Here is a 26,785-nt window from a genome sequence, read left to right on the forward strand (position 1 = left end):
GAGCTGACAAGGTACAAATCTGTCGTTCTGCCCCTGAACAAGGCAGTTAACCCACTGTTCCTAGGCCGTCATTGAAAATAAGGATTTGTTCTTAACTGACTTGCCTAGTTAAATAAAGGTAAATAAATAAATGTCCACTCTGAACCTGACTTGTCTTCTGCTGGTTTAAGGCTTTTATTACTGATACAGAGGCTCCATTTTACAACTATATCATCAATATGTAGACAAAATGAGGGCTGTCTGGTCGCCTCAATAAATAGACAAAGATTTGTAGTTGGAAAAAGTTACTGCATGTATAGGTTAGATTATTTATTTTTGACTTGAGACTAAACTTTCTCTTAGAATGTACGACTTGACTCTTGACCCGTTCTACTTGGGATGCGACTTGAGCCTCGGACCTTTGTGACCTGAGACTTGCTTGTGCCTGGAATAATAGTGACTTTGTCTCACACCTCTGCCGATCGCTGTCGGCTTGTTGGTGACCACTGATCTAGAGTATGGCACAAACTCGCCGTCCACACAAAGGTGCCTGTTTACCAAGCCTGTGTCACCAGCACGCTCACACAAAGGTGCCTGTTTACCAAGCCTGTGTCACCAGCACGCTCACACAAAGGTGCCTGTTTACCAAGCCTGTGTCACCAGCACGCTCACACAAAGGTGCCTGTTTACCAAGCCTGTGTCACCAGCACGCTCACACAAAGGTGCCTGTTTACCAAGCCTGTGTCACCAGCACGCTGACACAAAGTGTGAAGGCTAAGCAACTTCCACCTGCGCTGACTGAGGTGAATACTGGGCATCACCTTGGAAGGACAGGATCACACGCAACCGCAGTCCTGTAGTGAGCACAACTACGCAGTACGTACATTCTCTCCTGAGGCAACGACGTCTTCACTTCCTCTGCCACTCACATCGGATGGATGACGGACGAATCCAGAAGGACTTCCTCTGCCCCAGAATTGTCCTCTGGAAAGAGACCAACTGGCAGCTTACGCCGTAGAGATATTTGCAAGCAAGACGAGTCCTTCACCATCAACATCGACACCTGGGAAGATTCTGCTCACCGTCTCCACTGGTAGCAGGCACTTGGCAGCGGGCTGCTGACAAGCCAAAACAACCCTGGCGCAACACTGAGAAGTAAAGAGAGCGAATAGGAAATAACGTCGGGACAGCACCACATCGACAACCATCTGTCCGGCTTACACACGTGAAAACTGTGGCCGAGTCTGCCTCACACGGACTGGACCTAACCCCTAACCCCTCAAGGTCCCAGACGCTGCACTAAGACCTAACCCCTAACCTCTCAAGGTCACAGACGCTGCACTAAGACCTAACCCCTCAAGGTCACAGACGCTGCACTAACCCCTAACCGCTCAAGGTCACAGACGCTGCACTAACCCCTAACCGCTCAAGGTCACAGACGCTGCACTAAGACCTAACCCCTCAAGGTCACAGACGCTGCACTAAGACCTAACCCCTCAAGGTCACAGACGCTGCACTAAGACCTAACCCCTCAAGGTCACAGACGCTGCACTAAGACCTAACCCCTCAAGATCACAGACGCTGCACTAAGACCTAACCCCTCAAGGTCACAGACGCTGCACTAAGACCTAACCCCTCAAGGTCACAGACGCTGCACTAAGACCTAACCCCTCAAGGTCACAGACGCTGCACTAAGACCTAACCCCTCAAGGTCACAGACGCTGCACTAAGACCTAACCCCTCAAGGTCACAGACGCTGCACTAAGACCTAACCCCTCAAGGTCACAGACGCTGCACTAAGACCTAACCCCTAACCCCTTAAGGTCACAGACGCTGCACTAAGACCTAAGACCTAACCGCTCAAGGTCACAGACGCTGCACTAAGACCTAACCCCTCAAGGCACAATAAATATGTGGTCTCCTGAGACTTTCCTGGGACTCCACAAGAGCTTAAAAAAAAAAAGACGAGGCCATCGTAGAGCAGATGCATATTATGCCAAATATTAGTGCAGAGATCAAGTCTAAATGTTTGTAATTTAGGAGATGCTTTTTTCCAGAGCGACTTACAGTAGTGAGTGCAGACATTTTCATACTGGTCCTCCCGTGGGAATCGAACCCACAACCCTGCCATTACAAAGCGCCATGCTTTACCAACTGAGCTACACGGGTCAGGAGTTTATGTATATTAACGCATTGTTCGTTGTTTATTAACTGAGAGGTAGACTAGGACATCTAGAGGATAGATGGCTATAGGTAGATGCACTGTATATACAAAAGTATGTGGACACCCCCTTCAAATTAGTGGATTCTATTTCAGCCACACTCGTTGCTTACAGGTGTATACAATCGAGCACACCACCATGCATTCTCCATAGACAAACGTCGGCAGTAGAATGTCCTTACTTGAAGAGCTCCGTGACTTTCAACGTGGCACTATCATAAGATGCCCACTTTCCAACTGGTCAGTTTGTCAAATGTCTACCCTGCTTGAGCTGCCTCGGTCAACTAAGTGTTGTTACTGTACAGTGGAAACGTCGAAGAGTAACAATGTCTCAGCCAAGATGTGGTAGGCCACACAAGCTCACAGAATGTGACCGCTGTCCTCGGTTGCAATAGTCACTACCGAGTTCCAAACTTGCCTCTGGAAGCAATGTCGGCACAGGAACTGTTCGTCGGGAGCTTCATGAAATGGGTTTCCATGGCCGAGCAGCCGCACACAAGCCTCAGATCCACCATGTGCAACGCCAAGCTTCGGCTGTAGTGGTTATAAAGCTCGCCGCCATTGGACTCTGGAAATGCGATCTCTTGAGTGATGAATCGCGCTTCGCAATCTGGAAAAACGACGGCCGAATCTGGGTTTGACGGATGCCAGGAGAACGCTACCTGCCCGAATGCATAGTGCCAACTGTAATGTTTGGTGGAGGAGGATTAATGGTCTGGGGCTGTTTTTCATGGTTTGGGTTCGGCCCCTTGAAGGGAAATCGAAAGGTTACAGCATTCTAGATGATTCTGTGCTTTCATTTCCTGTTTCAGCATGACAATGCCCCCGTGCACAAAGCGAGGCCCATACAGAAATGGTTTGTTGAAATCGGTATGGAATAACTTGACTGGAATGCACAGAGCCCTGATCTCAAACCTATCGAACACCTTTGGGATGAATCTGAACGGCGACTGCTAGCCAGGCCTAATCGCCCAACATCAGTGACCGACCTCACTAATGTTCTTGTGGCTGAATGAACACAGCAATGTTCCAACATCTAGAGGGAACGTCTTCCCAGAAGAGTGGAGGCTATTTATAGCAGTAAAGGGGGAGACTAACTCCATATTAAAGCCCATGATTTTGGACTGAGATGTTTGACGAGCAGGTGTCTACATACTTTTGGTTATGTAGTGTATATATTGAACAGGATTAGGTATCTGTGGCCTCTGCCTGTTACCCAGGAATATAGCAGGAACAGAACATCTGGGACTGGTGTTTCCTCTGCCTGTTACCCAGGAACACAGCAGGAAGTGAACATCTGGGACTGGTGTTTCCTCTGCCTGTTACCCAGGAACACAGCAGGAAGTGAACATCTGGGGCTGGTGTTTCCTCTGTCTGTTACCCAGGAACACCGCAGGAAGTGAACATCTGGGGCTGGTGTTTCCTCTGTCTGTTACCCAGGAACAGAACATCTGGGGCTGGTGTTTCCTCTGCCTGTTACCCAGGAACACAGCAGGAAGTGAACATCTGGGGCTGGTGTTTCCTCTGCCTGTTACCCAGGAACACAGCAGGAACAGAACATCTGGGGCCGGTGTTTCCTCTGCCTGTTACCCAGGAACACAGCAGGAAGTGAACATCTGGGGCTGGTGTTTCCTCTGTCTGTTACCCATGAACACAGCAGGAAGTGAACATCTGGGGCTGGTGTTTCCTCTGCCTGTTACCCAGGAACACAGCAGGAAGTGAACATCTGGGGCTGGTGTTTCCTCTGTCTGTTACCCAGGAACAGAACATCTGGGGCCGGTGTTTCCTCTGCCTGTTACCCAGGAACACAGCAGGAAGTGAACATCTGGGGCTGGTGTTTCCTCTGCCTGTTACCCAGGAACAGAACATCTGGGGCTGGTGTTTCCTCTGCCTGTTACCCAGGAACACAGCAGGAAGTGAACATCTGGGGCTGGTGTTTCCTCTGCCTGTTACCCAGGAACACAGCAGGAAGTGAACATCTGGGGCTGGTGTTTCCTCTGCCTGTTACCCAGGAACACAGCAGGAAGTGAACATCTGGGGCTGGTGTTTCCTCTGTCTGTTACCCAGGAACACAGCAGGAAGTGAACATCTGGGACTGGTGTTTCCTCTGCCTGTTACCCAGGAACACAGCAGGAAGTGAACATGTTTATTTGGAAGTCAGTTTGTCGTAGCCTTGTTTGAATTTAGCCTAGCTTCGTAGCATTCAGCCAATCAGTTTATACACGCTACAAGGTTAAATATGTAGCCTAGCTTCGTAGCATTCAGCCAATCAGTTTATACACGCTACAAGGTTAAATATGTAGCCTAGCTTCGTAGCATTCAGCCAATCAGTGTATACACGCTACAAGGTTAAATATGTAGCCTAGCTTCGTAGCATTCAGCCAATCAGTTTATACACACTACAAGGTTAAATATGTAGCCTAGCTTCGTAGCATTCAGCCAATCAGTTTATACACGCTACAAGGTTAAATATGTAGCCTAGCTTCGTAGCATTCAGCCAATCAGTGTATACACGCTCCAAGGTTAAATATGTAGCCTAGCTTCGTAGCGTTCAGCCAATCAGTTTATACACACTACAAGGTTAAATATGTAGCCTAGTTTCGTAGCATTCAGACGATCAGTTTATACACGCTACAAGGTTAAATATGTAGCCTAGCTTCGTAGCATTCAGACAATCAGTTTATACACGCTACAAGGTTAAATATGTAGCCTAGCTTCGTAGGGTTCAGACATTCCGTTTATACACGCTACAAGGTTAAATATGTAGCCTAGCTTCGTAGGGTTCAGCCAATCAGTTTATACACGCTACAAGGTTAAATATGTAGCCTAGCTTCGTAGGGTTCAGCCAATCAGTTTATACACGCTACAAGGTTAAATATGTAGCCTAGCTTCGTAGCGTTCAGCCAATCAGTTTATACACGCTACAAGGTTAAATATGTAGCCTAGCTTCGTAGGGTTCAGCCAATCAGTGTAGATGTAACAGCTGTTCGTGATTGATGTTTAGATTGTTCCATTGCTCTTCCTACCTAATGTTAGCAGAGTCCTTGTTATGTGTAGCAATAGGCTGCAGTCCTCCTGCTCTGACCTTGTTATGCTAGGGGTCATGTTAAATATTAATCACCCACATCAAGCATTCCACATCGCTCTCTCGCTCTCTGTCTCTCTCCAACACCCTCATCCTTTTCTTATTTATTTTCCTTTTTGGGGGAAATTGCTTCTCTTATTCCCACTGTTTTCTTATTCCCGTCGTTCGTCAGGTGTGTAAAGCGAAGTATTTTTATCCTTTTTTGAGGAACAGCCTACACACACGCACACACACACGCTGGCTCTGTAATGAGGCTGGATGGAAGGCAGCTACAGTCCGTCAGCTAGCTTAGCGTTGTAGCATGTGTAGCCTATTCCCTAATATAGTGCACAACCTTTTTGACCTGAGCCTCCATGAGGATTCCTCTTGGCCCGGGTCAAAAGCACTGCACTACATTTAGAGAACGGCGTGTTATTTAGTTTCACAGCCAGAGAGACGTCTCTCATGATGTTATAATGAGCAGCCTACCTCTTGCATTTAGATACAACTACCGTTTTGATATTTCATGTAAGCTGCCCCCATAGATCTTTCATGCTGGGCTCCAGCAGGAGATGCCTGTCAATGTCAATCACCGAGTAATACCTTTATTGAAGGATATCACTGTTATTCATTAAAGACAGCAGATAGGCACCGTGCAGGTGTGTGTGGGCGTTCGTCAGTCCATTCTCGCGTTTGTGTGTGTCGGTGCGCATGTTTGTGGCAGAGATTGTGTCTCTCCAAGGCCGTGTGTGCATGCGTGTATGAATACCATTAATGAATAGTTTTTTTTTTGTTGTTCAGCACTCTGCCAACTGCCAAGGCTTTTCATGTATTTCTACTGTCGACTAGATCAGAGGGGATGTGCCAGGACTGACTCACCTTCAGCTTGAGAACCAGACAAGCTCTCTTCCAGACCCAGGCTAAAACCATTCTAAAACTCAGCCTGACTCATCCATGCTAAACCAGGCTAACGCTCAGTCTGACCCATGGACGCTAAACCAGGCTAACGCTCAGCCTGACCCATCCACGCTAAACCAGGCTAACGCTCAGCCTGACCCATCCACGCTAAACCAGGCTAACGCTCAGCCTGACCCATCCACGCTAAACCAGGCTAACGCTCAGCCTGACCCATCCACGCTAAACCAGGCTAACGCTCAGCCTGACCCATCCACGCTAAACCAGGCTAACGCTCAGTCTGACCCATCCACGCTAAACCAGGCTAATGCTCAGTCTGACCCATCCACGCTAAACCAGGCTAACGCTCAGCCCGACCCATCCACGCTAAACCAGGCTAACGCTCAGCCTGACCCATCCATGCTAAACCAGGCTAACGGGCAGCCTGACCCAACCATGCTAAACCAGGCTAACGGGCAGCCTGACCCAACCATGCTAAACCAGGCTAACGGGCAGCCTGACCCAACCAGGCTAAACCAGGCTAACGGGCAGCCTGACCCAACCAGGCTAACGGGCAGCCTGACCCAACCAGGCTAACGGGCAGCCTGACCCAACCAGGCTAACGGGCAGCCTGACCCAACCAGGCTAACGGGCAGCCTGACCCAACCAGGCTAACGGGCAGCCTGACCCAACCAGGCTAACGGGCAGCCTGACCCAACCAGGTGTATTAACCAGGACTGCTTATAGGGATACAGGGCAGTGGGTGCTGGAGAGGGAGGTAGGATATAGGGAATATAGGGTGTTGGAGAGGGAGGCAGGATATAGGGCAGTGGGTGTTGGAGAGGGAGGCAGAATATAGGGTGTTGGAGAGAGAGGCAGGATATAGGGCAGTGGGTGTTGGAGAGGGAGGCAGGGTATAGGGCAGTGGGTGTTGGAGAGGGAGGTAGGATAGGACAGGATATATATCTGTCTCTGTCTCCGTCTCTCTCTGTCTCTCTCTGTCTCTGTCTGTCTCTGTCTCTCTCTCTGTCTCTCTCTCTGTCTCGGTCTCTGTCTCTCTGTCTCTGTCTCTCTCTCTCTGTGTCTCTCTCTGTGTCTCTCTCTGTGTCTCTCTCTGTGTCTCTCTCTGTGTCTCTCTCTGTGTCTCTCTCTGTGTCTCTCTCTGTGTCTCTCTCTGTGTCTCTCTCTGTCTCTGTCTCTCTCTGTCTCTGTCTCTCTCTGTCTCTCTGTGTGTCTCTCTCTGTGTCTCTCTCTCTGTGTCTCTCTCTGTGTCTCTCTCTGTGTCTCTCTCTGTGTCTCTCTCTGTGTCTCTCTCTGTGTCTCTCTCTGTGTCTCTCTCTGTGTCTCTCTCTGTGTCTCTGTCTCTGTCTCTCTCTCTCTCTCTCTCTCTCTGTGTCTCTCTCTCTGTGTCTCTCTCTCTCTGTGTCTCTCTCTCTGTGTCTCTCTCTCTCTGTCTCTCTCTCTCTCTGTGTCTCTCTCTGTGTCTCTCTCTCTGTGTCTCTCTCTGTGTCTCTCTCTCTGTGTCTCTCTCTGTGTCTCTCTCTCTCTCTGTGTCTCTCTCTCTGTGTCTCTCTCTGTCTCTCTCAGCATCGTCCACCTCTATTAGTGCCCCGTCTATTCCACTATATGCAAATACACGAGGCCGCGTCTTCCCTAATGACATCAATGCAAATATCCTCTGCGGAACCTCGGGACAAGCAGACAGAAAGAGACAAAGACGTTATTCAACAATGTTGATGCAATGATCCACATGTTTACAGTATAAATGTATGTAATTCATTCAAATTCTTATAAATGACTTTATATATATATATAATGCACATTAAATAACATGTTTCCTACATTGGTAGACGACGGTTTGTTACTACGCTGTACCACAGTGCAGATAAAGGACCATATCCATCCCAGACCTTTGCCGCCTAGGAAATTTGTGTCACTGTGTTGTCAAAATGTTGAGTGCCTCTGGTATACCGTATCTACAGTAACAATTACATGAATATTAACAGTAGTATAGGGGAATGGCTGTTTACAATATATACAGTAACAGTGGATAATTTACAGTAACAGTAGGAACATGGGCCTGTATACAGTAACAGTAGGAACATGGGCCTGTTTACAGTAACAGTAGGAACATGGGCCTGTTTACCGTAACAGTAGGAACATGGGCCTGTTTACAGTAACAGTAGGAACATGGGCCCATCTACAGTAACAGTAGGAACATGGGCCCATCTACAGTAACAGTAGGAACATGGGCCTGTTTACAGTAACAGTAGGAACATGGGCCTGTTTACAGTAACAGTAGGAACATGGGCCTGTTTACAGTAACAGTAGGAACATGGGCCTGTATACAGTAACAGTAGGAACATGGGCCTGTATACAGTAACAGTAGGAACATGGGCCTGTTTACAGTAACAGTAGGAACATGGGCCCGTATACAGTAACAGTAGGAACATGGGCCCGTATACAGTAACAGTAGGAACATGGGCCCGTATACAGTAGGAACATGGGCCCGTATACAGTAGGAACATGGGCCTGTATACAGTAACAGTAGGAACATGGGCCTGTATACAGTAACAGTAGGAACATGGGCCCGTATACAGTAACAGTAGGAACATGGGCCCGTATACAGTAACAGTAGGAACATGGGCCTGTTTACAGTAACAGTAGGAACATGGGCCCGTATACAGTAACAGTAGGAACATGGGCCCGTATACAGTAACAGGAGGAACATGGGCCAGTCTACAGTAACAGGAGGAACATGGGCCAGTCTAGAGTAACAGGAGGAACATGGGCCGTATACAGTAACAGTAGGAACATGGGCCAGTCTACAGTAACAGTAGGAACATGGGCCCGTATACAGTAACAGTAGGAACATGGGCCTGTATACAGTAACAGTAGGAACATGGGCCCGTTTACAGTAACAGTAGGAACATGGGCCCGTATACAGTAACAGTAGGAACATGGGCCCGTATACAGTAACAGTAGGAACATGGGCCCGTATACAGTAACAGGAGGAACATGGGCCTGTATACAGTAACAGGAGGAACATGGGCCAGTCTACAGTAACCTTAGGAACATGGGCCCGTATACAGTAACAGTAGGAACATGGGCCTGTATACAGTAACAGTAGGAGCATGGGCCCGTCTACAGTAACATTAAAACTTCTTAGGGAAAGACCCCTTTTTTTCAATTTCCTCCTAAAATGACATACCCAAATCTAACTGCCCAGACCTAGTATACTTTATCTCAGTGATGTATACTGACAGACCCAGTATACTTTATCTCAGGGATGTATATTGACAGACCTAGTGTACTTTATCTCAGTGATGTATATTGACAGACCCAGTATAATTTATCTCAGTGATGTATACTGACAGACCCAGTGTACTTTATCTCAGTGATGTATACTGACAGACCTAGTGTACTTTATCTCAGTGATGTATACTGACAGACCCAGTGTACTTTATCTCAGTGATGTATATTGACAGACCCAGTATAATTTATCTCAGTGATGTATACTGACAGACCCAGTGTACTTTATCTCAGTGATGTATACTGACAGACCTAGTGTACTTTATCTCAGTGATGTATACTGACAGACCCAGTGTACTTTATCTCAGTGATGTATATTGACAGACCCAGTGTACTTTATCTCAGTGATGTATATTGACAGACCCAGTGTACTTTATCTCAGTGATGTATACTGACAGACCCAGTGTACTTTATCTCAGTGATGTATATTGACAGACCCAGTATAATTTATCTCAGTGATGTATACTGACAGACCCAGTGTACTTTATCTCAGTGATGTATACTGACAGACCCAGTGTACTTTATCTCAGTGATGTATACTGACAGACCTAGTGTACTTTATCTCAGGGATGTATACTGACAGACCCAGTGTACTTCATCTCAGTGATGTATATTGACAGACCCAGTGTACTTTATCTCAGTGATGTATACTGACAGACCCAGTGTACTTTATCTCAGTGATGTATATTGACAAACAGTGTACTTTATCTCAGGGATGTATACTGACAGACCCAGTGTACTTTATCTCAGGGATGTATATTGACAGTCCTAGTATACTTTATCTCAGGGATGTATATTGACAGACAGTGTACTTTATCTCAGGGATGTATACTGCCAGACCCAGTGTACTTTATCTCAGGGATGTATACTGCCAGTCCTAGTATACTTTATCTCAGTGATGTATACTGACAGACCTAGTATACTTTATCTCAGTGATGTATACTGACAGACCCAGTATACTTTATCTCAGTGATGTATACTGACAGACCTAGTGTACAATATATATATATTGTTTATATATATATAGTTCACTATTCTTAAAATCCACTCTGTAGGGAATATGGTGCCATTTTGGATTTTACCTCTAGACATGGTATCCGTCCTCCCACTCCTTGTTTGTGCTCTTCTTACGGGACTAGTGGTTATTTATCCACTGTCATTTCTTTGTCTGCAAAACATGCACTTATGTTAATTTCAGAGCAACATTTTTTTTTTCATTTGTCAGTTTAGAAGCAGGTGAGCAGGAGGGAAGTTAAGTTAGCAGAGGGCTCTCAGAAAGACCTGGCAATGCTTCTGAAGAGAGAAAGGAGGGAGAGGAAGGATAGGAGAGCAAGGACAGGGAGGAGAGAGGAAGGAGGGCGTAGGATGGAGGGAGGGCGTAGGAGGAGGAAGGTAGATGGATGAGGGAGAGGAGGAGGAAGGTAGATGGATGGAGGAGAGGGAGAGGAGGAGGAAGGTAGATGGATGGATGGAGGAGAGGGAGAGGAGGAGGAAGGTAGATGGATGGATGGAGGAGAGGGAGAGGAGGAGGAGGAAGGTAGATGGATGGATGGATGGAGGAGAGGGAGAGGAGGAGGAGGAAGATGGATGGATGGAGGAGAGGGAGAGGAGGAGGAGGAAGGTAGATGGATGGATGGAGGAGAGGGAGGGGGAGGAAGGTAGATGGATGGATGGAGGAGAGGGAGAGGAGGAGGAGGAAGGTAGATGGATGGATGGAGGAGAGGGAGAGGAGGAGGAGGAAGGTAGATGGATGGATGGAGGAAGGTAGAGGGAGAGGAGGAGGAAGGTAGATGGATGAAGGTAGAGGGAGAGGAGGAGGAAGGTAGATGGATGGAGGAGAGGAGGAGGAAGGTAGATGGATGGAGGAGAGGGAGAGGAGGAGGAGGAGGAAGGTAGATGGATGGAGGAGAGGGGGAAGGTAGAGGGAGAGGGGAGGAAGGTAGATGGATGGATGGATGGAGGAGAGGGAGAGGAGGAAGGTAGATGGAGAGGGAGAGGAGGAAGGTAGAGGAGGAGGAGGAGGAAGGTAGATGGATGGAGGAGAGGGAGAGGAGGAGGAGGAGGAGGAAGGTAGATGGATGGATGGAGGAGAGGGAGAGGAGGAGGAAGGTAGATGGATGGAGGAAAGGGAGAGGAGGAAGGTAGATGGATGGATGGAGGAGAGGGAGAGGAGGAGGAAGGTAGATGGATAGATGGAGGAGAGGGAGAGGACGAAGGTAGATGGATGGAGGAGAGGGAGAGGAGGAGGAAGGTAGATGGATGGAGGAGAGGGAGAGGAGGAGGAGGAAGGTAGGTAGATGGATGGATGGATGGAGGAGAGGGAGAGGAGGAGGAAGGTAGATGGATGGATGGAAGAGAGGGAGAGGAGGAAGGTAGATGGATGGAGGAGAGGAGGATGGTAGATGGATGGTGGAGAGGGAGAGGAGGAGGAAGGTAGATGGCTGAGGATGGAGGAGAGATGGAGAGGATGGATGGATGAAGGGAGGGAGGGAGGAGAGTAAGTAATACCCTGGTTCAAGCTGAGACCAGCCATCCCATGGTGCATTGCAGTGTCTGCTTTTTCCTGTTTAGGCAACCGTGATAATAGAACACAGAACAAAACTATTATATATTTTTTTTTTACAAAAGTGAAATGTTTGCAACGTAGGATTGTAACTATGTTGTAGGCCTAAATCAGCAAACAATGTGTCAACACAGAAACAGTGCTCTCCTGAACCTCCCACTTTGTGTGTCCCAAATTGCACGCTATTCCCTATATAGTGCACCACATTTGACCATGGGCATTAGCGTTCCATTGAACATCAGATGAGCTCTTATGCCGGTTTGGAGCCAAATCAGAGAATTTGACACAGCCTGAGTGCGTGACAGCAACGATGGCTAAGGCCCCTCCCCCTCCCTCCCAAGACACAGACAGACAAGACAGTTGATGTCATTAACGTGGTCTTGCTGGATAGTCTTTGTTAGGACGTGAATCAGGTCTTTCTGGCCAAGGGGCCAGTCAACCATCATCAATTGGCACCCTATTCCCTATATAGTGTACTACTCTAGACCAGGGCCTATAGGGGAAAAGGGTTTCCATTTGGGACATATCGCATGAGTCTGCTATCTGTCACATTAACACCCCCAATGTGTCACTGTTATTAAATTAGTCCCCAAATCTGGAGCATCAATCTGAGAATCTTAGGAAACACGAGGATGAAATCTAATAGACATTAAATAGACACAAAATACCACCACTATTACCACTACCACCACGACTACTACTACTACCACGACTACTACCACTACCACGACTACTACTACTACCACTACCACCACCACTACCACCACTACTACCACTACCACCACCACTACTACCACTACCACCACCACTACTACCACTACCACCACCACTACTACCACTACCACCACCACTACTACCACTACCACCACTACTACTACTACTACCACCACCACGACTACTACTACCACCACCACGACTACTACTACTACCACCACCACTACTACTACCACCACTACTACTACCACCACCACTACTACTACCACCACCACTACTACTACCACCACCACTACTACGACCACCACCACCACTACTACCACCACCACTACTACTACCACCACCACTACTACTACCACCACTACTACGACCACCACCACCACTACTACTACCACCACCACTACTACTACCACCACTACTACGACCACCACCACCACTACTACTACCACCACCACTACTACTACCACCACCACTACTACTACCACCACCACTACTACGACCACCACTACTACTACCACCACTACTACTACCACCACCACTACTACGACCACCACCACTACTACGACCACCACCACTACCACCACCACTACTACCACCACTACTACTACCACCACTACTACTACCACCACTACTACTACCACCACTACTACCACCACCACTACTACTACTACGACCACCACCACCACCACCACTACTACGACCACCACCACCACTACTACGACCACCACCACCACTACTACGACCACCACCACTACTACGACCACCACCACCACTACTACTACCACCACCACTACTACTACTACCACTACTACTACTACCACCACCACTACTACTACTACCACCACTACTACTACTACCACCACCACCACTACTACTACTACTACCACCACCACTACTACTACTACCACCACTACTACCAACCTCTACTACCACCACCACTTCTACTACCGCTACCACTCTTACTACTTCTACTACTATCACCACCTACCATCATCACCACCACTACCATCATCACCACTACTATCACTATCATCACTAATCACAACTATCATCACCACTACCATCACTAATCACAACTATCATCACCACTACCATCGCTAATCACAACTATCATCACCACCATGACTACCACCATCACTACCATGACTACCACCATCACTACTATCACCACCATCACTACTATCACATCTACCATCACATCTACCATCACCACCATCACTACTATCACATCTATCATCACCACCACTATCACATCTATCATCACCACCACCACTATCACATCTACCATCATTACTATCACATCTATCATCACCACCACTAACATCACCACTATCGCTGCCACCACTATCACCACCACTATCGCTGCCACCACTATCACCATTACCACCACCACACTATCACCATCACCACTATCACCATTACCACCACCACACTATCACCATCACCACTATCACCATTACCACCACCACACTATCATCATCACCACTATCACCACCACACTATCACCATCACCACTATCATCATTACCACTATCATCATCACCACCACACTATCACCATTACCACCACTATCACCACTATCATCATCACCACTATCACCATTACCACCACCACACTATCATCATCACCACTATCACCACTATCACCACCACACTATCACCATCACCACTATCACCATTACCACCACCACACTATCATCACCACCACTATCACCACTACCACCACCACACTATCATCATCACCACTATCACCATTACCACCACCACACTATCATCATCACCACTATCACCATTACCACCACCACACTATCATCACCACCACTATCACCATTACCACCACCACTATCACCATTACCACCACCACACTATCATCATCACCACTATCGCTGCCACCACTATCACCATTACCACCATCACCACTATCACCATTACCACCACCACACTATCATCATCACCACTATCACCATTACCACCACCACACTATCACCATTACCACCACCACACTATCACCATCACCACTATCACCACTACCACTACCATTACCACTACAACCATTACTATTACTGCCACCACCACTACCTTTACCACCACCACTACCATTACTTTCACTGCCACTACTATCACTGCCACAACTACCACCATCACCACTACTACTACCATTACTATTACTGCCACCACCACTACCTTTACCACCATTACCACTACAACCATTACTATCACTGCCATTACCACTACAACCATTACTATCACTGCCACTACCATTACCACTACAACCATTACTATTACTGCCACCACCACTAGCTTTACCACCACCACTACCATTACCGCTACAACCATTACTATTACTGACACCACCACTACCATTACCGCTACAACCATTACTATTACTGACACCACCACTACCTTTACCACCACCACTACCATTACCACTACAACCATTACTATTACTACCACCACCACCGATACTCTGCCGCTCTGTCTGTGCTGACTGATGACTGGGGTATCTGGAGACGTATTAACATACTGCATTATCTTCCATTATGTGCTCTGTCCAGACTGCCTGTAAGCCCTAGTCTAACCCCATCTCTCTCTCTGTCTCTCCAGTGTCCAGACTGCCTGTAAGCCCTAGTCTAACCCCATCTCTCTCTCTGTCTCTCCAGTGTCCAGACTGCCTGTAAGCCCTAGTCTAACCCCATCTCTCTCTCTGTCTCTCCAGTGTCCAGACTCAGCCTGTATGTCCTAGTCTAACCCCATCTCTCTCTCTCTGTCTCTCCAGTGTCCAGACTCAGCCTGTATGTCCTAGTCTAACCCCATCTCTCTCTCTCGGTCTCTCCAGTGTCCAGACTCAGCCTGTAAGCAGGACCTGTTGGCCTACCTGCAGCGTATTGCTCTGTACTGCCACCAGCTCAACATCTGTAGTAAGGTGAAAGCAGAGGTCCAGAACCTGGGAGGAGAGCTCGTGGTCTCTGGGGTAAGAACTGATGTGCTTTGTTACTAACACTTTACATGTGTAGTCTAGTGGTTAGAGCCAGGTTAGTCTCTTAAGAGTTTTGCACACCTGGATTGTACATTATTTGCACATTATTATTTTTTTAATCCTTCGAGCTCTGTCAAGTTGCTTGTTGATCATTGCTTGATCATTGCTTGACAGCCATTTTCAGATCTTGCCATAGATTGTCAAGCCAATTTGAGTCAAAACTATAACTAGGCCACTGGAACATTCAATATCGTCTTGGTAAGCAACAGTGTATATTTGGCCTTGTGTTTTAGGTTGTTGTCCTGCTGAAAGGAAGTGTTTGTTGGAAAGCAGACTGCCTGTGCTTAAATCTATTGTTTATTTTCATCCTAAACAACTCCCCAATCCTTAATGATGATGAGCATACCCATAACATGATGCAGCCACCACCATTCTTGGAAATATGAAGTATGAAGTGGAACTCTATTGGATTTGCCCTAAACATTACACTAGGTTTTCAGGACATAAAAGTTCATTTCTTTGTCGATTTTGTTTTTGCAGTTTTACTTTAGTGCCTTCCTGAAAACAGGATGCATGTTTTGGAATATTTTCTGATTCAGCCTCGGTTTTCTCCTATCACAGCCATTAACCTCTTAACTGTTTTTTAAAATAATATATTTATATTTTGTACCTCCCTTTTCTCCCCAATTTCGTGATATTCATTTACGATCTTGTCTCATCGCTGTAACTCCCCAACGGGATCGGGAGAGGTGAAGGTCCAGTCATGTGTCTTAACACCCACTCGATTGAACGCTAGGAAACACAGATCAACTGACGACCAAGTCAGCTTGCAGACCCGTCACAAGGAGTCATTAGAGCGCGATGAGCCAAGTAAAGCGCCCCCGGCCAAACCCTCCCCTAACCTGGAAGACACTGGGCCAATTGTGCTATCTATCGGACTCCCGGTCACTGCTGGTTGTGATACGAGTACCAGGCTTTGATGGCACTGCAACACTGAGATTCAGTGCCTTAAACTGCTGCACTGCTCGGGACTGTTTACTCTTAACTGTTTTAGTCATTATTGGCCTCATGGTGAAATTCCTGAGTGGTTTCCTTCCTCTCCGGCAGCTGAGTTGGGTTTGATGCCTGTATATCTTTATAGTGACTGGGTGCATTGATACACCATCCAAAGTAGAATGAATAACTTCACCATGCTCAAAGAGATATTCAAGGTCTGCTTTTTCCTCATTTTTACCCATCTACCAATGACTGCCCTTCTTTGTGAGGCCTTGGAAAACCTCCCTGGTCTTTGTGGTTGAATCTGTTTGATATTCACTGCTCGACTGAGGGACCTTACAGATAATTGTATGTCTAGGGTACACGGATTAAGTAGTTGTTAAACACTATTATTGCGCACAGAGTGAGTCCATGCAACTTATTATCTGAGTTTAAGTACATTTTTACTCCTGAACTTATTTAGGCTTGTCATAACAAAGGGGTTGAATACTTATTGACTCAAGACATTTCAGCTTTTCATTTTTTAAATTATTTATTGTTACTTACACTATACATACATGTGGCCAACTGTGTTACGAACACTACATGCTGTGTAGTCTAGCTTTACACTGTGTTACTAACACTATACATGCTGTGTAGTCTAGCTGTGTTTACATGCTGTGTTACTAACAACTACATGCTGTGTAGTCTAGCTTTACACTGTGTTACTAACACTACATGCTGTGTAGTCTAGCTTTACACTGTGTTACTAACAACTACATGCTGTGTAGTCTAGCTTTACACTGTGTTACTAACACTACATGCTGTGTAGTCTAGCTTTGCACTGTGTTACTAACACTACATGCTGTGTAGTCTAGCTTTACACTGTGTTACTAACACTATACATGCTGTGTAGTCTAGCTTTACACTGTGTTACTAACACTATACATGCTGTGTAGTCTAGCTTTACACTGTGTTACTAACACTACATGCTGTGTAGTCTAGCTTTACACTGTGTTAATAACACTACATGCTGTGTAGTCTAGCTTTACACTGTGTTACTAACACTACATGCTGTGTAGTCTAGCTTTACACTGTGTTACTAACACTATACATGCTGTGTAGTCTAGCTTTACACTGTGTTACTAACAACTACATGCTGTGTAGTCTAGCTTTACACTGTGTTACTAACAACTACATGCTGTGTAGTCTAGCTTTACACTGTGTTACTAACACTGTGTTACTAACACTACATGCTGTGTAGTCTAGCTTTACACTGTGTTACTAACACTATACATGCTAACAACTACATGCTGTAGTCTAGCTTTACACTGTGTTAATAACACTACATGCTGTGTAGTCTAGCTTTACACTGTGTTACTAACAACTACATGCTGTGTAGTCTAGCTTTACACTGTGTTACTAACACTACATGCTGTGTAGTCTAGCTTTACACTGTGTTAATAACACTACATGCTGTGTAGTCTAGCTTTACACTGTGTTACTAACACTACATGCTGTGTAGTCTAGCTTTACACTGTGTTACTAACACTATACATGCTGTGTAGTCTAGCTTTACACTGTGTTACTAACAACTACATGCTGTGTAGTCTAGCTTTACACTGTGTTACTAACAACTACATGCTGTGTAGTCTAGCTTTACACTGTGTTACTAACAACTACATGCTGTGTAGTCTAGCTTTACACTGTGTTACTAACAACTACATGCTGTGTAGTCTAGCTTTACACTGTGTTACTAACACTATACATGCTGTGTAGTCTAGCTTTACACTGTGTTACTAACAACTACATGCTGTGTCCTGCTTCTTGAGCCGCTGACCGCGGTACACGCATACCAGTCGGCATGGGTTCAAATCCCACCCAGGGCTCTTCTGACTCACACCTGGCCTTCTCTTCTCTCCACTGTTCCATCTGTTTTAGAGAACTATGTGTGAGAATTAACGCTGCATGATAAGAAATGGGTAACGCATTGATCTGCCTGGGAAATGGGAAACCCATTGATCTGCCTGGGAAATGGGAAACCCATTGATCTGCCTTGATCTGCCTGGGAAATGGGTAACCCATTGATCTGCCTTGATCTGCCTGGGAAATGGGTAACGCCTTGATCTGCCTGAAAAATGGGTAACGCCTTGATCTGCCTTGTTAGCCTGGGAAATGGGTAATGCATTGATCTGCCTTGTTAGCCTGGGAAACGGGTAACGCATTGATCTGCCTGGGAAACGGGTAACGCATTGATCTGCCTGGGAAACGGGTAACGCATTGATCTGCCTGGGAAACGGGTAACGCATTGATCTGCTTGGGAAATGGGTAATGCATTGATCTGCCTTGTTAGCCTGGGAAATGGGAAACCCATTATTGTAACTAATTCTGCCAAATTGCCAACTACCTGGTACCAAATTATCAATAAATAACACTGTAAATTAAGTGGGAACCGATACATTCATTTTAAAAATGATTATCACGTTAGATAACCTACCATGTAAATGTGCTCCAATACAAAACATCTAACTTCCATCTACATTAGTCTAGCTTTTAGTAACCTCATGGTAACCTAGGGGTTCATCTACATTCTGTTACCTCATGGTAACCTAGGGGTTCATCTACATTCTGTTACCTCATAGTAACCTAGGGGTTCATCTACATTCTGTTACCTCATGGTAACCTAGGGGTTCATCTACATTCTGTTACCTCATGGTAACCTAGGGGTTCATCTACATTCTGTTACCTCATGGTAACCTAGGGGTTCATCTACATTCTGTTACCTCATGGTAACCTAGGGGTTCATCTACATTCTGTTACCTCATGGTAACCTAGGGGTTCATCTACATTCTGTTACCTCATGGTAACCTAGGGGTTCATCTACATTAGTCTAGCTTTTAGTAACCTCATGGTAACCTAGGGGTTCATCTACATTCTGTTACCTCATGGTAACCTAGGGGTTCATCTACATTAGTCTAGCTTTTAGTAACCTCATAGTAACCTAGGGGTTCATCTACATTCTGTTACCTCATAGTAACCTAGAGGTTCATCTACATTAGTCTAGCTTTTAGTAACCTCATAGTAACCTAGGGGTTCATCTACATTCTGTTACCTCATAGTAACCTAGGGGTTCATCTACATTCTGTTACCGCATGGTAACCTAGGGGTTCATCTACATTCTGTTACCTCATGGTAACCTAGGGGTTCATCTACATTCTGTTACCTCATGGTAACCTAGGGGTTCATCTACATTCTGTTACCTCATAGTAACCTAGGGGTTCATCTACATTCTGTTACCTCATAGTAACCTAGGGGGTTCATCTACATTCTGTTACCTCATAGTAACCTAGGGGGTTCATCTACATTCTGTTACCTCATAGTAACCTAGGGGGTTCATCTACATTCTGTTACCTCATAGTAACCTAGGGGGTTCATCTACATTCTGTTACCTCATAGTAACCTAGGGGTTCATCTACATTCTGTTACCTCATAATAACCTAGGGGTTCATCTACATTGTTACCTCATGGTAACCTAGGGGTTCATCTACATTCTGTTACCTCATAGTAACCTAGGAATATGTTCCAAATGGCACCCTATTTCGTATATAGTGCCCCTCTTTTGACCAGAGCCCATACTACTGTGGTCTAAAGTAGTGTACTACGTAGGGAGTAGGGCTCTGGTCTAAAGTAGTGTACTACATAGGGAATAGGGCTCTGGTCTAAAGTAGTGCACTACATAGGGAATAGGGTGCCATTTGTGTCGGTGTGTTAAAGTAGACAGTCTGACCTTTTTTGAAACAACTCAACATTTAATAACAAAGTTAATATTTTCACCTAGATTTCCTTCCTTGATATGAGAAGTCATATCTCTGGTCTAAAGTAGTGTACTACATAGGGAATAGGGTGCCACTTAACGCAACCAAACTGAACAAATGTATTTTACTCTTTAGTGAGTCATATATATATATATATTTTTTAAATACATGTTTCATCCTCCATTCAGTTAAAAATTTGCTCTGAATTTATCCACAGGTTGCTTTTGTCAATTTCAAAGCAAAACTGTAATTTAATCTTTCCTGGCCTCATTGAATAGCTGAATTTAAACTTAATAACCCAAGAAATAGCTTCCCATTAACTAATGATTTACAGCCGGTGTTTGATGCAGAATAAATAAATAAGATGAAAGAAATAATAACAGTGTTATAAAAGTCCCAAATGACACCCTATTCTCTGTAGTGACACCACTACTTTTTGACCAGGGCTCTGGTTAAAAGTAGTGCACTAAATAGAAAATAGGGTGTCATTTTGGACACAAACATTTTATATAAAGGCTTCCCTTTTTTATTTTTCCTGTTTTCTTGTTAAGAGACTAGTGTCCCAAAATACCGTCCCTTCTCCCAGTAGTTTAATTACTGGCTTAAAGGAATACCTCAGGATGTTGGCCATTTTTATGCCTCTGCACCTTGTAGAGTCCGTTCCCCGATTTTTAATTGAGGCTTGTTCTGAGGGCGAAATATGTATGGTATTAGGTTCCATTTGGAGCACAACCCTGGTACTGCTCTGGACTCATTTTCAGTATACCCTGTTCACCACATGGTCAATCTGCTGCATGTTATTCAGTTATACCCTGTTCACCACATGGTCAATCTGCTGCATGTTATTCAGTTATACCCTGTTCACCACATGGTCAATCTGCTGCATGTTATTCAGTTATACCCTGTTCACCACATGGTCAATCTGCTGCATGTTATTCAGTTATACCCTATGGTCAATCTGCTGCATGTTATTCAGTTATACCCTGTTCACCACATGGTCAATCTGCTGCATGTTATTCAGTTATACCCTGTGGTCAATCTGCTGCATGTTATTCAGTTATACCCTGTTCACCACATGGTCAATCTGCTGCATGTTATTCAGTTATACCCTGTGGTCAATCTGCTGCATGTTATTCAGTTATACCCTGTTCACCACATGGTCAATCTGCTGCATGTTATTCAGTTATACCCTGTTCACCACATGGTCAATCTGCTGCATGTTATTCAGTTATACCCTGTGGTCAATCTGCTGCATGTTATTCAGTTATACCCTGTTCACCACATGGTCAATCTGCTGCATGTTATTCAGTTATACCCTGTGGTCAATCTGCTGCATGTTATACCCTGTTCACCACATGGTCAATCTGCTGCATGTTATTCAGTTATACCCTGTGGTCAATCTGCTGCATGTTATTCAGTTATACCCTGTGGTCAATCTGCTGCATGTTATTCAGTTATACCCTGTGGTCAATCTGCTGCATGTTATTCAGTTATACCCTGTTCACCACATGGTCAATCTGCTGCATGTTATTCAGTTATACCCTGTGGTCAATCTGCTGCATGTTATTCAGTTATACCCTGTTCACCACATGGTCAATCTGCTGCATGTTATTCAGTTATACCCTGTGGTCAATCTGCTGCATGTTATTCAGTTATACCCTGTTCACCACATGGTCAATCTGCTGCATGTTATTCAGTTATACCCTGTTCACCACATGGTCAATCTGCTGCATGTTATTCAGTTATACCCTGTGGTCAATCTGCTGCATGTTATTCAGTTATACCCTGTTCACCACATGGTCAATCTGCTGCATGTTATTCAGTTATACCCTGTGGTCAATCTGCTGCATGTTATACCCTGTTCACCACATGGTCAATCTGCTGCATGTTATTCAGTTATACCCTGTGGTCAATCTGCTGCATGTTATTCAGTTATACCCTGTGGTCAATCTGCTGCATGTTATTCAGTTATACCCTGTTCACCACATGGTCAATCTGCTGGATGTTATTCAGTTATACCCTGTTCACCACATGGTCAATCTGCTGGATGTACAACAGTCACCCGGCTGCGGCCTTGTCCTGCTCTGAATCCTTTACCCCGAGGCTCCATCATGTTGCACTTGACTTCTACAGTTCCAACTATTAACGTTCAAGTTCCCTCTCTCCCTTTTCCCCTTTTTACAGGAGGTTTCCCAAGCATTCCTAGAGAGCCAGGTATTCCCCACCTTCAGATACAGTACAGTAACACTCAGGCTGCAGCCCAAACACCAACCTATTCCCCACCTTCAGATACAGTACAGTAACACTCAGGCTGCAGCCCAAACACCAACCTATTCCCTACCTTCAGATACAGTACAGTAACACTCAGGCTGCAGCCCAAACACCAACCTATTCCCCACCTTCAGATACAGTACAGTAACACTCAGGCTGCAGCCCAAACACCAACCTATTCCCTACCTTCAGATACAGTACAGTAACACTCAGGCTGCAGCCCAAACACCAACCTATTCCCTACCTTCAGATACAGTACAGTAACACTCAGGCTGCAGCCCAAACACCAACCTATTCCCTACCTTCAGATACAGTACAGTAACACTCAGGCTGCAGCCCAAACACCAACCTATTCCCTACCTTCAGATACAGTACAGTAACACTCAGGCTGCAGCCCAAACACCAACCTATTCCCTACCTTCAGATACAGTACAGTAACACTCAGGCTGCAGCCCAAACACCAACCTATTCCCTACCTTCAGATACAGTACAGTAACACTCAGGCTGCAGCCCAAACACCAACCTATTCCCTACCTTCAGATACAGTACAGTAACACTCAGGCTGCAGCCCAAACACCAACCTATTCCCTACCTTCAGATACAGTACAGTAACACTCAGGCTGCAGCCCAAACACCAACCTATTCCCTACCTTCAGATACAGTACAGTAACACTCAGGCTGCAGCCCAAACACCAACCTATTCCCTATTATAGTTGCACTACTTTTGACCCTGGAGCCTTAGGCCTTCTTGACCTATGTGCCCTAGTCAAAAGTAGTGCACTATATAGGGAAAAGGAGGCCATTGGGGATGTAGCCTGAGACATTGGCTAAAGCCAGACACATAGGATCATATGAACTCCGTGTCCCTCTGATCAGTGAGGGTGGTGGTGGGAAACATTACAGGTGGATATACAGGTTGTCTCTAACTGCTGATCTGGGGTCAGATATAATGTGCTCCCAAATGGCACCCTAATGCCTATAATAGTGCACTACTTTTCACCAGGGGTCATTTGGGATGCATCTATATGGTTATACTGTATAATGTTCCCAAGGTTATCCTGGGAGATAGTTATCTGATCCTAGAGCTGTGGTTTAAGAGGACAACTTCTACCTCAAGCACTGGCTAACCTTGTCTCCTCTCTCTCTCTCTCTCTCTCTCTCTCTCTCTCTCCCCTCCCTCTTCATCCAGGTGGACAGTGCCATGTCTCTGATCCAGGCAGCTAAAAACCTGATGAATACGGTGGTGTCCACGGTCAAGGCGAGCTACGTGGCCTCCACTAAGTACCAGAAGTCCATGGCCATGCAGTCCCTCAACATGCCTGCTATCTCCTGGAAGATGAAAGCCCCAGAGAAGAAACCTCTGGTCAAGAGAGAGAAACAGGAAGATGGATCCAACAACAAGGTAATGTGAATCAAGTTAAATCTCCTCTAAACTGGTCACCCCCCCAGGTAAATTGACTGAGAACATATTCTCATCAACGACCTGGGAAATAGTTGCAGGGGAGAGAAGAGGGATGAATGAGCCAATTAGAAGCTGGGGATGATTAAGTGACCATGAGGGCCAGATTGGGAATTTAGCCAGGACACCGGGGTTAACACCCCTACTCTTACGATAAGTGACATGGGATTTTTAGTGACCACAGAGAGTCAAGACACCCGTTTAATGTCCCATCTGAAAGACTGCACCCTACACAGGCCAGTGTCAATCACAATCACTGCCCTGGGGCATTGGGATATTTTATTTTAGACCATAGGAAAGAGTGCCTCCTATTGGCCTTCCAGCACCACTTCCAGCAGCATCTGGTCTCCTATCCAGGGACTGACCAGGACCGACCCTGCTTAGCTTCAGAGTCAAACCAACAGTGGGATACAGGGTGTTATGATGCTGGATTTAATGATGCAGGACACATTTCTGTGAGAACATACAATAAAATATTATCATCTCTTCTCTTAGGTCAAGAGGTCATCCCACAAGAAACACATCAACCCTGTCCAGGCCCTCAGCGAGTTCAAAGCCATGGATAGCATCTAGAGATGGAGCAGGCAGTCAGTCAGTGTGGTGAGAGGTGGAGGACCTAGAAGGTTGAGATGTTGATGGAGCTGGCTAGATCAACTGTAGACGGTTGGAGCTTCTTTTTTTAATCTAGTCAAAAAAAGAAAGGGTGCATTTTTTTCCGGGGGAGGGGCGGGTTGAATGCATTTCTTATTTCCTTCCCTGGCCTAGTCAGCTGTCTAGTTTGATGTGCTGTTGCTATGCAGGCTCGCTAAGGTTGAACACTATACACACACACACACACACACAGAGGCCCTTAAGCTCACTCTTTCTCTACCAGTCTCTTTTTTTTCATTCAAACAACTGCATTCTGATAAGTCTCTAGCCTACTGTATAACTTCTCTACTGGGAAATAAGGTGATTTGGGTGGGTGGGGGGACAGCAACTAGACCAAGTAAAGGGCGTTTCTATTTCATTTGATTTTATTCCAGTGTTGGTATAAGATGGCGCGGTGGATTTCATTGATATTGTAAAATCTAATTCTGTTCAAACGAATAATTTTGACCCCTGACCCTCTTTATTTGAACCCCCTGACCCCAACCTGTGACGCGAGAGATCCCCCGTGTATTTTTATACAATGTCTTTCTACCATGTTTTATGATTGCGTGGATGGTGGGGAGGGTGTAGGAATGGTATTTCCGCTATGTTGTCGTATATGATATGATATGGTATTGTGTAGGTGCAGATCAGATGAGGCCTTTCCACCCCAATGCAAACACATCTCTCTCTATCACTTTATTACTCTTGATTCAAGCAATAACTGGAGAGCATTTGGATGTATATCTTTCTTTTCTTCATGGAGGTTTTTTTTTGATAAATGTTTTAGTTTTAAGCTTTTTGATTTAAAAAAATAATAAAATAAAAGATTTGTTTTCATTCTCAATGTATTCTCTGCTTATCTAATAAAAGTCTGATATTATCGTGTCGTTATTTATACTTTATACTTAATTATAAACTGAATTGTCATAAATGTTTTGTTTTTTTCCCCCTGTGGTTAACCAGGTCATAAAGAGTAATCTGAATGAGGTCTTGTTGTTAACCAGGTTATAAAGAGTAATCTGAATGAGGTCTTGTTGTTAACCAGGTTATAAAGAGTCATCTGAATGAGGTCTTGTTGTTAACCAGGTTATAAAGAGTAATCTGAATGAGGTCTTGTTGTTAACCAGGTTATAAAGAGTAATCTGAATGAGGTCTTGTTGTTTCCCCTGTGGTTAACCAGGTTATAAAGAGTAATCTGAATGAGGTCTTGTTGTTAACCAGGTTATAAAGAGTAATCTGAATGAGGTCTTGTTGTTAACCAGGTTATAAAGAGTAATCTGAATGAGGTCTTGTTGTTTCCCCTGTGGTTAACCAGGTTATAAAGAGTAATCTGAATGAGGTCTTGTTGTTTCCCCCTGTGGTTAACCAGGTTATAAAGAGTAATCTGAATGAGGTCTTGTTGTTAACCAGGTCATAAAGAGTAATCTGAATGAGGTCTTGTTGTTAACCAGGTTATAAAGAGTAATCTGAATGAGGTCTTGTTGTTTCCCCCTGTGGTTAACCAGGTTATAAAGAGTAATCTGAATGAGGTCTTGTTGTTAACCAGGTCATAAAGAGTCATCTGAATGAGGTCTTGTTGTTAACCAGGTTATAAAGAGTCATCTGAATGAGGTCTTGTGGTTAACCAGGTTATAAAGAGTCATCTGAATGAGGTCTTGTGGTTAACCAGGTTATAAAGAGTCATCTGAATGAGGTCTTGTGGTTAACCAGGTTATAAAGAGTCATCTGAATGAGGTCTTGTTGTTTCCCCTGTGGTTAACCAGGTTATAAAGTGTAATCTGAATGAGGTCTTGTTGTTTCCCCCTGTGGTTAACCAGGTTATAAAGTGTAATCTGAATGAGGTCTTGTTGTTTCCCCTGTGGTTAACCAGGTTATAAAGAGTAATCTGAATGAGGTCTTGTGGTTAACCA

At 45.2% G+C, this 26,785-nt stretch overlaps 1 protein-coding gene across 3 annotated transcripts in view; it reads left to right on the forward strand.

The window, feature by feature from the left end:
• The window catches only part of LOC115117497 (catenin alpha-1-like), a 237,558-nt gene extending 211,803 nt beyond the window's left edge, over nt 1-25,755 (forward strand). For 2 of the 3 annotated variants that reach the window (XM_065018283.1, XM_065018282.1), the window contains exons 18-21: nt 15,582-15,716; nt 22,697-22,726; nt 23,973-24,185; nt 24,738-25,755. In XM_065018283.1, coding sequence (XP_064874355.1) covers nt 15,582-15,716; nt 22,697-22,726; nt 23,973-24,185; nt 24,738-24,815 — 456 coding nt within the window. In that variant the 3' untranslated portion in view covers nt 24,816-25,755. Of the gene's footprint in view, nt 1-15,461; nt 15,504-15,581; nt 15,717-22,696; nt 22,727-23,972; nt 24,186-24,737 lie in introns of those variants that run through there. The other variant, XM_065018284.1, reaches the window with a different exon arrangement.
• Nucleotides 25,756-26,785: the final 1,030 nt, after the last annotated feature.

The sequence above is a fragment of the Oncorhynchus nerka genome, linkage group LG5 (assembly GCF_034236695.1).
Source record: "Oncorhynchus nerka isolate Pitt River linkage group LG5, Oner_Uvic_2.0, whole genome shotgun sequence".
NCBI lineage: Eukaryota > Metazoa > Chordata > Actinopteri > Salmoniformes > Salmonidae > Oncorhynchus > Oncorhynchus nerka.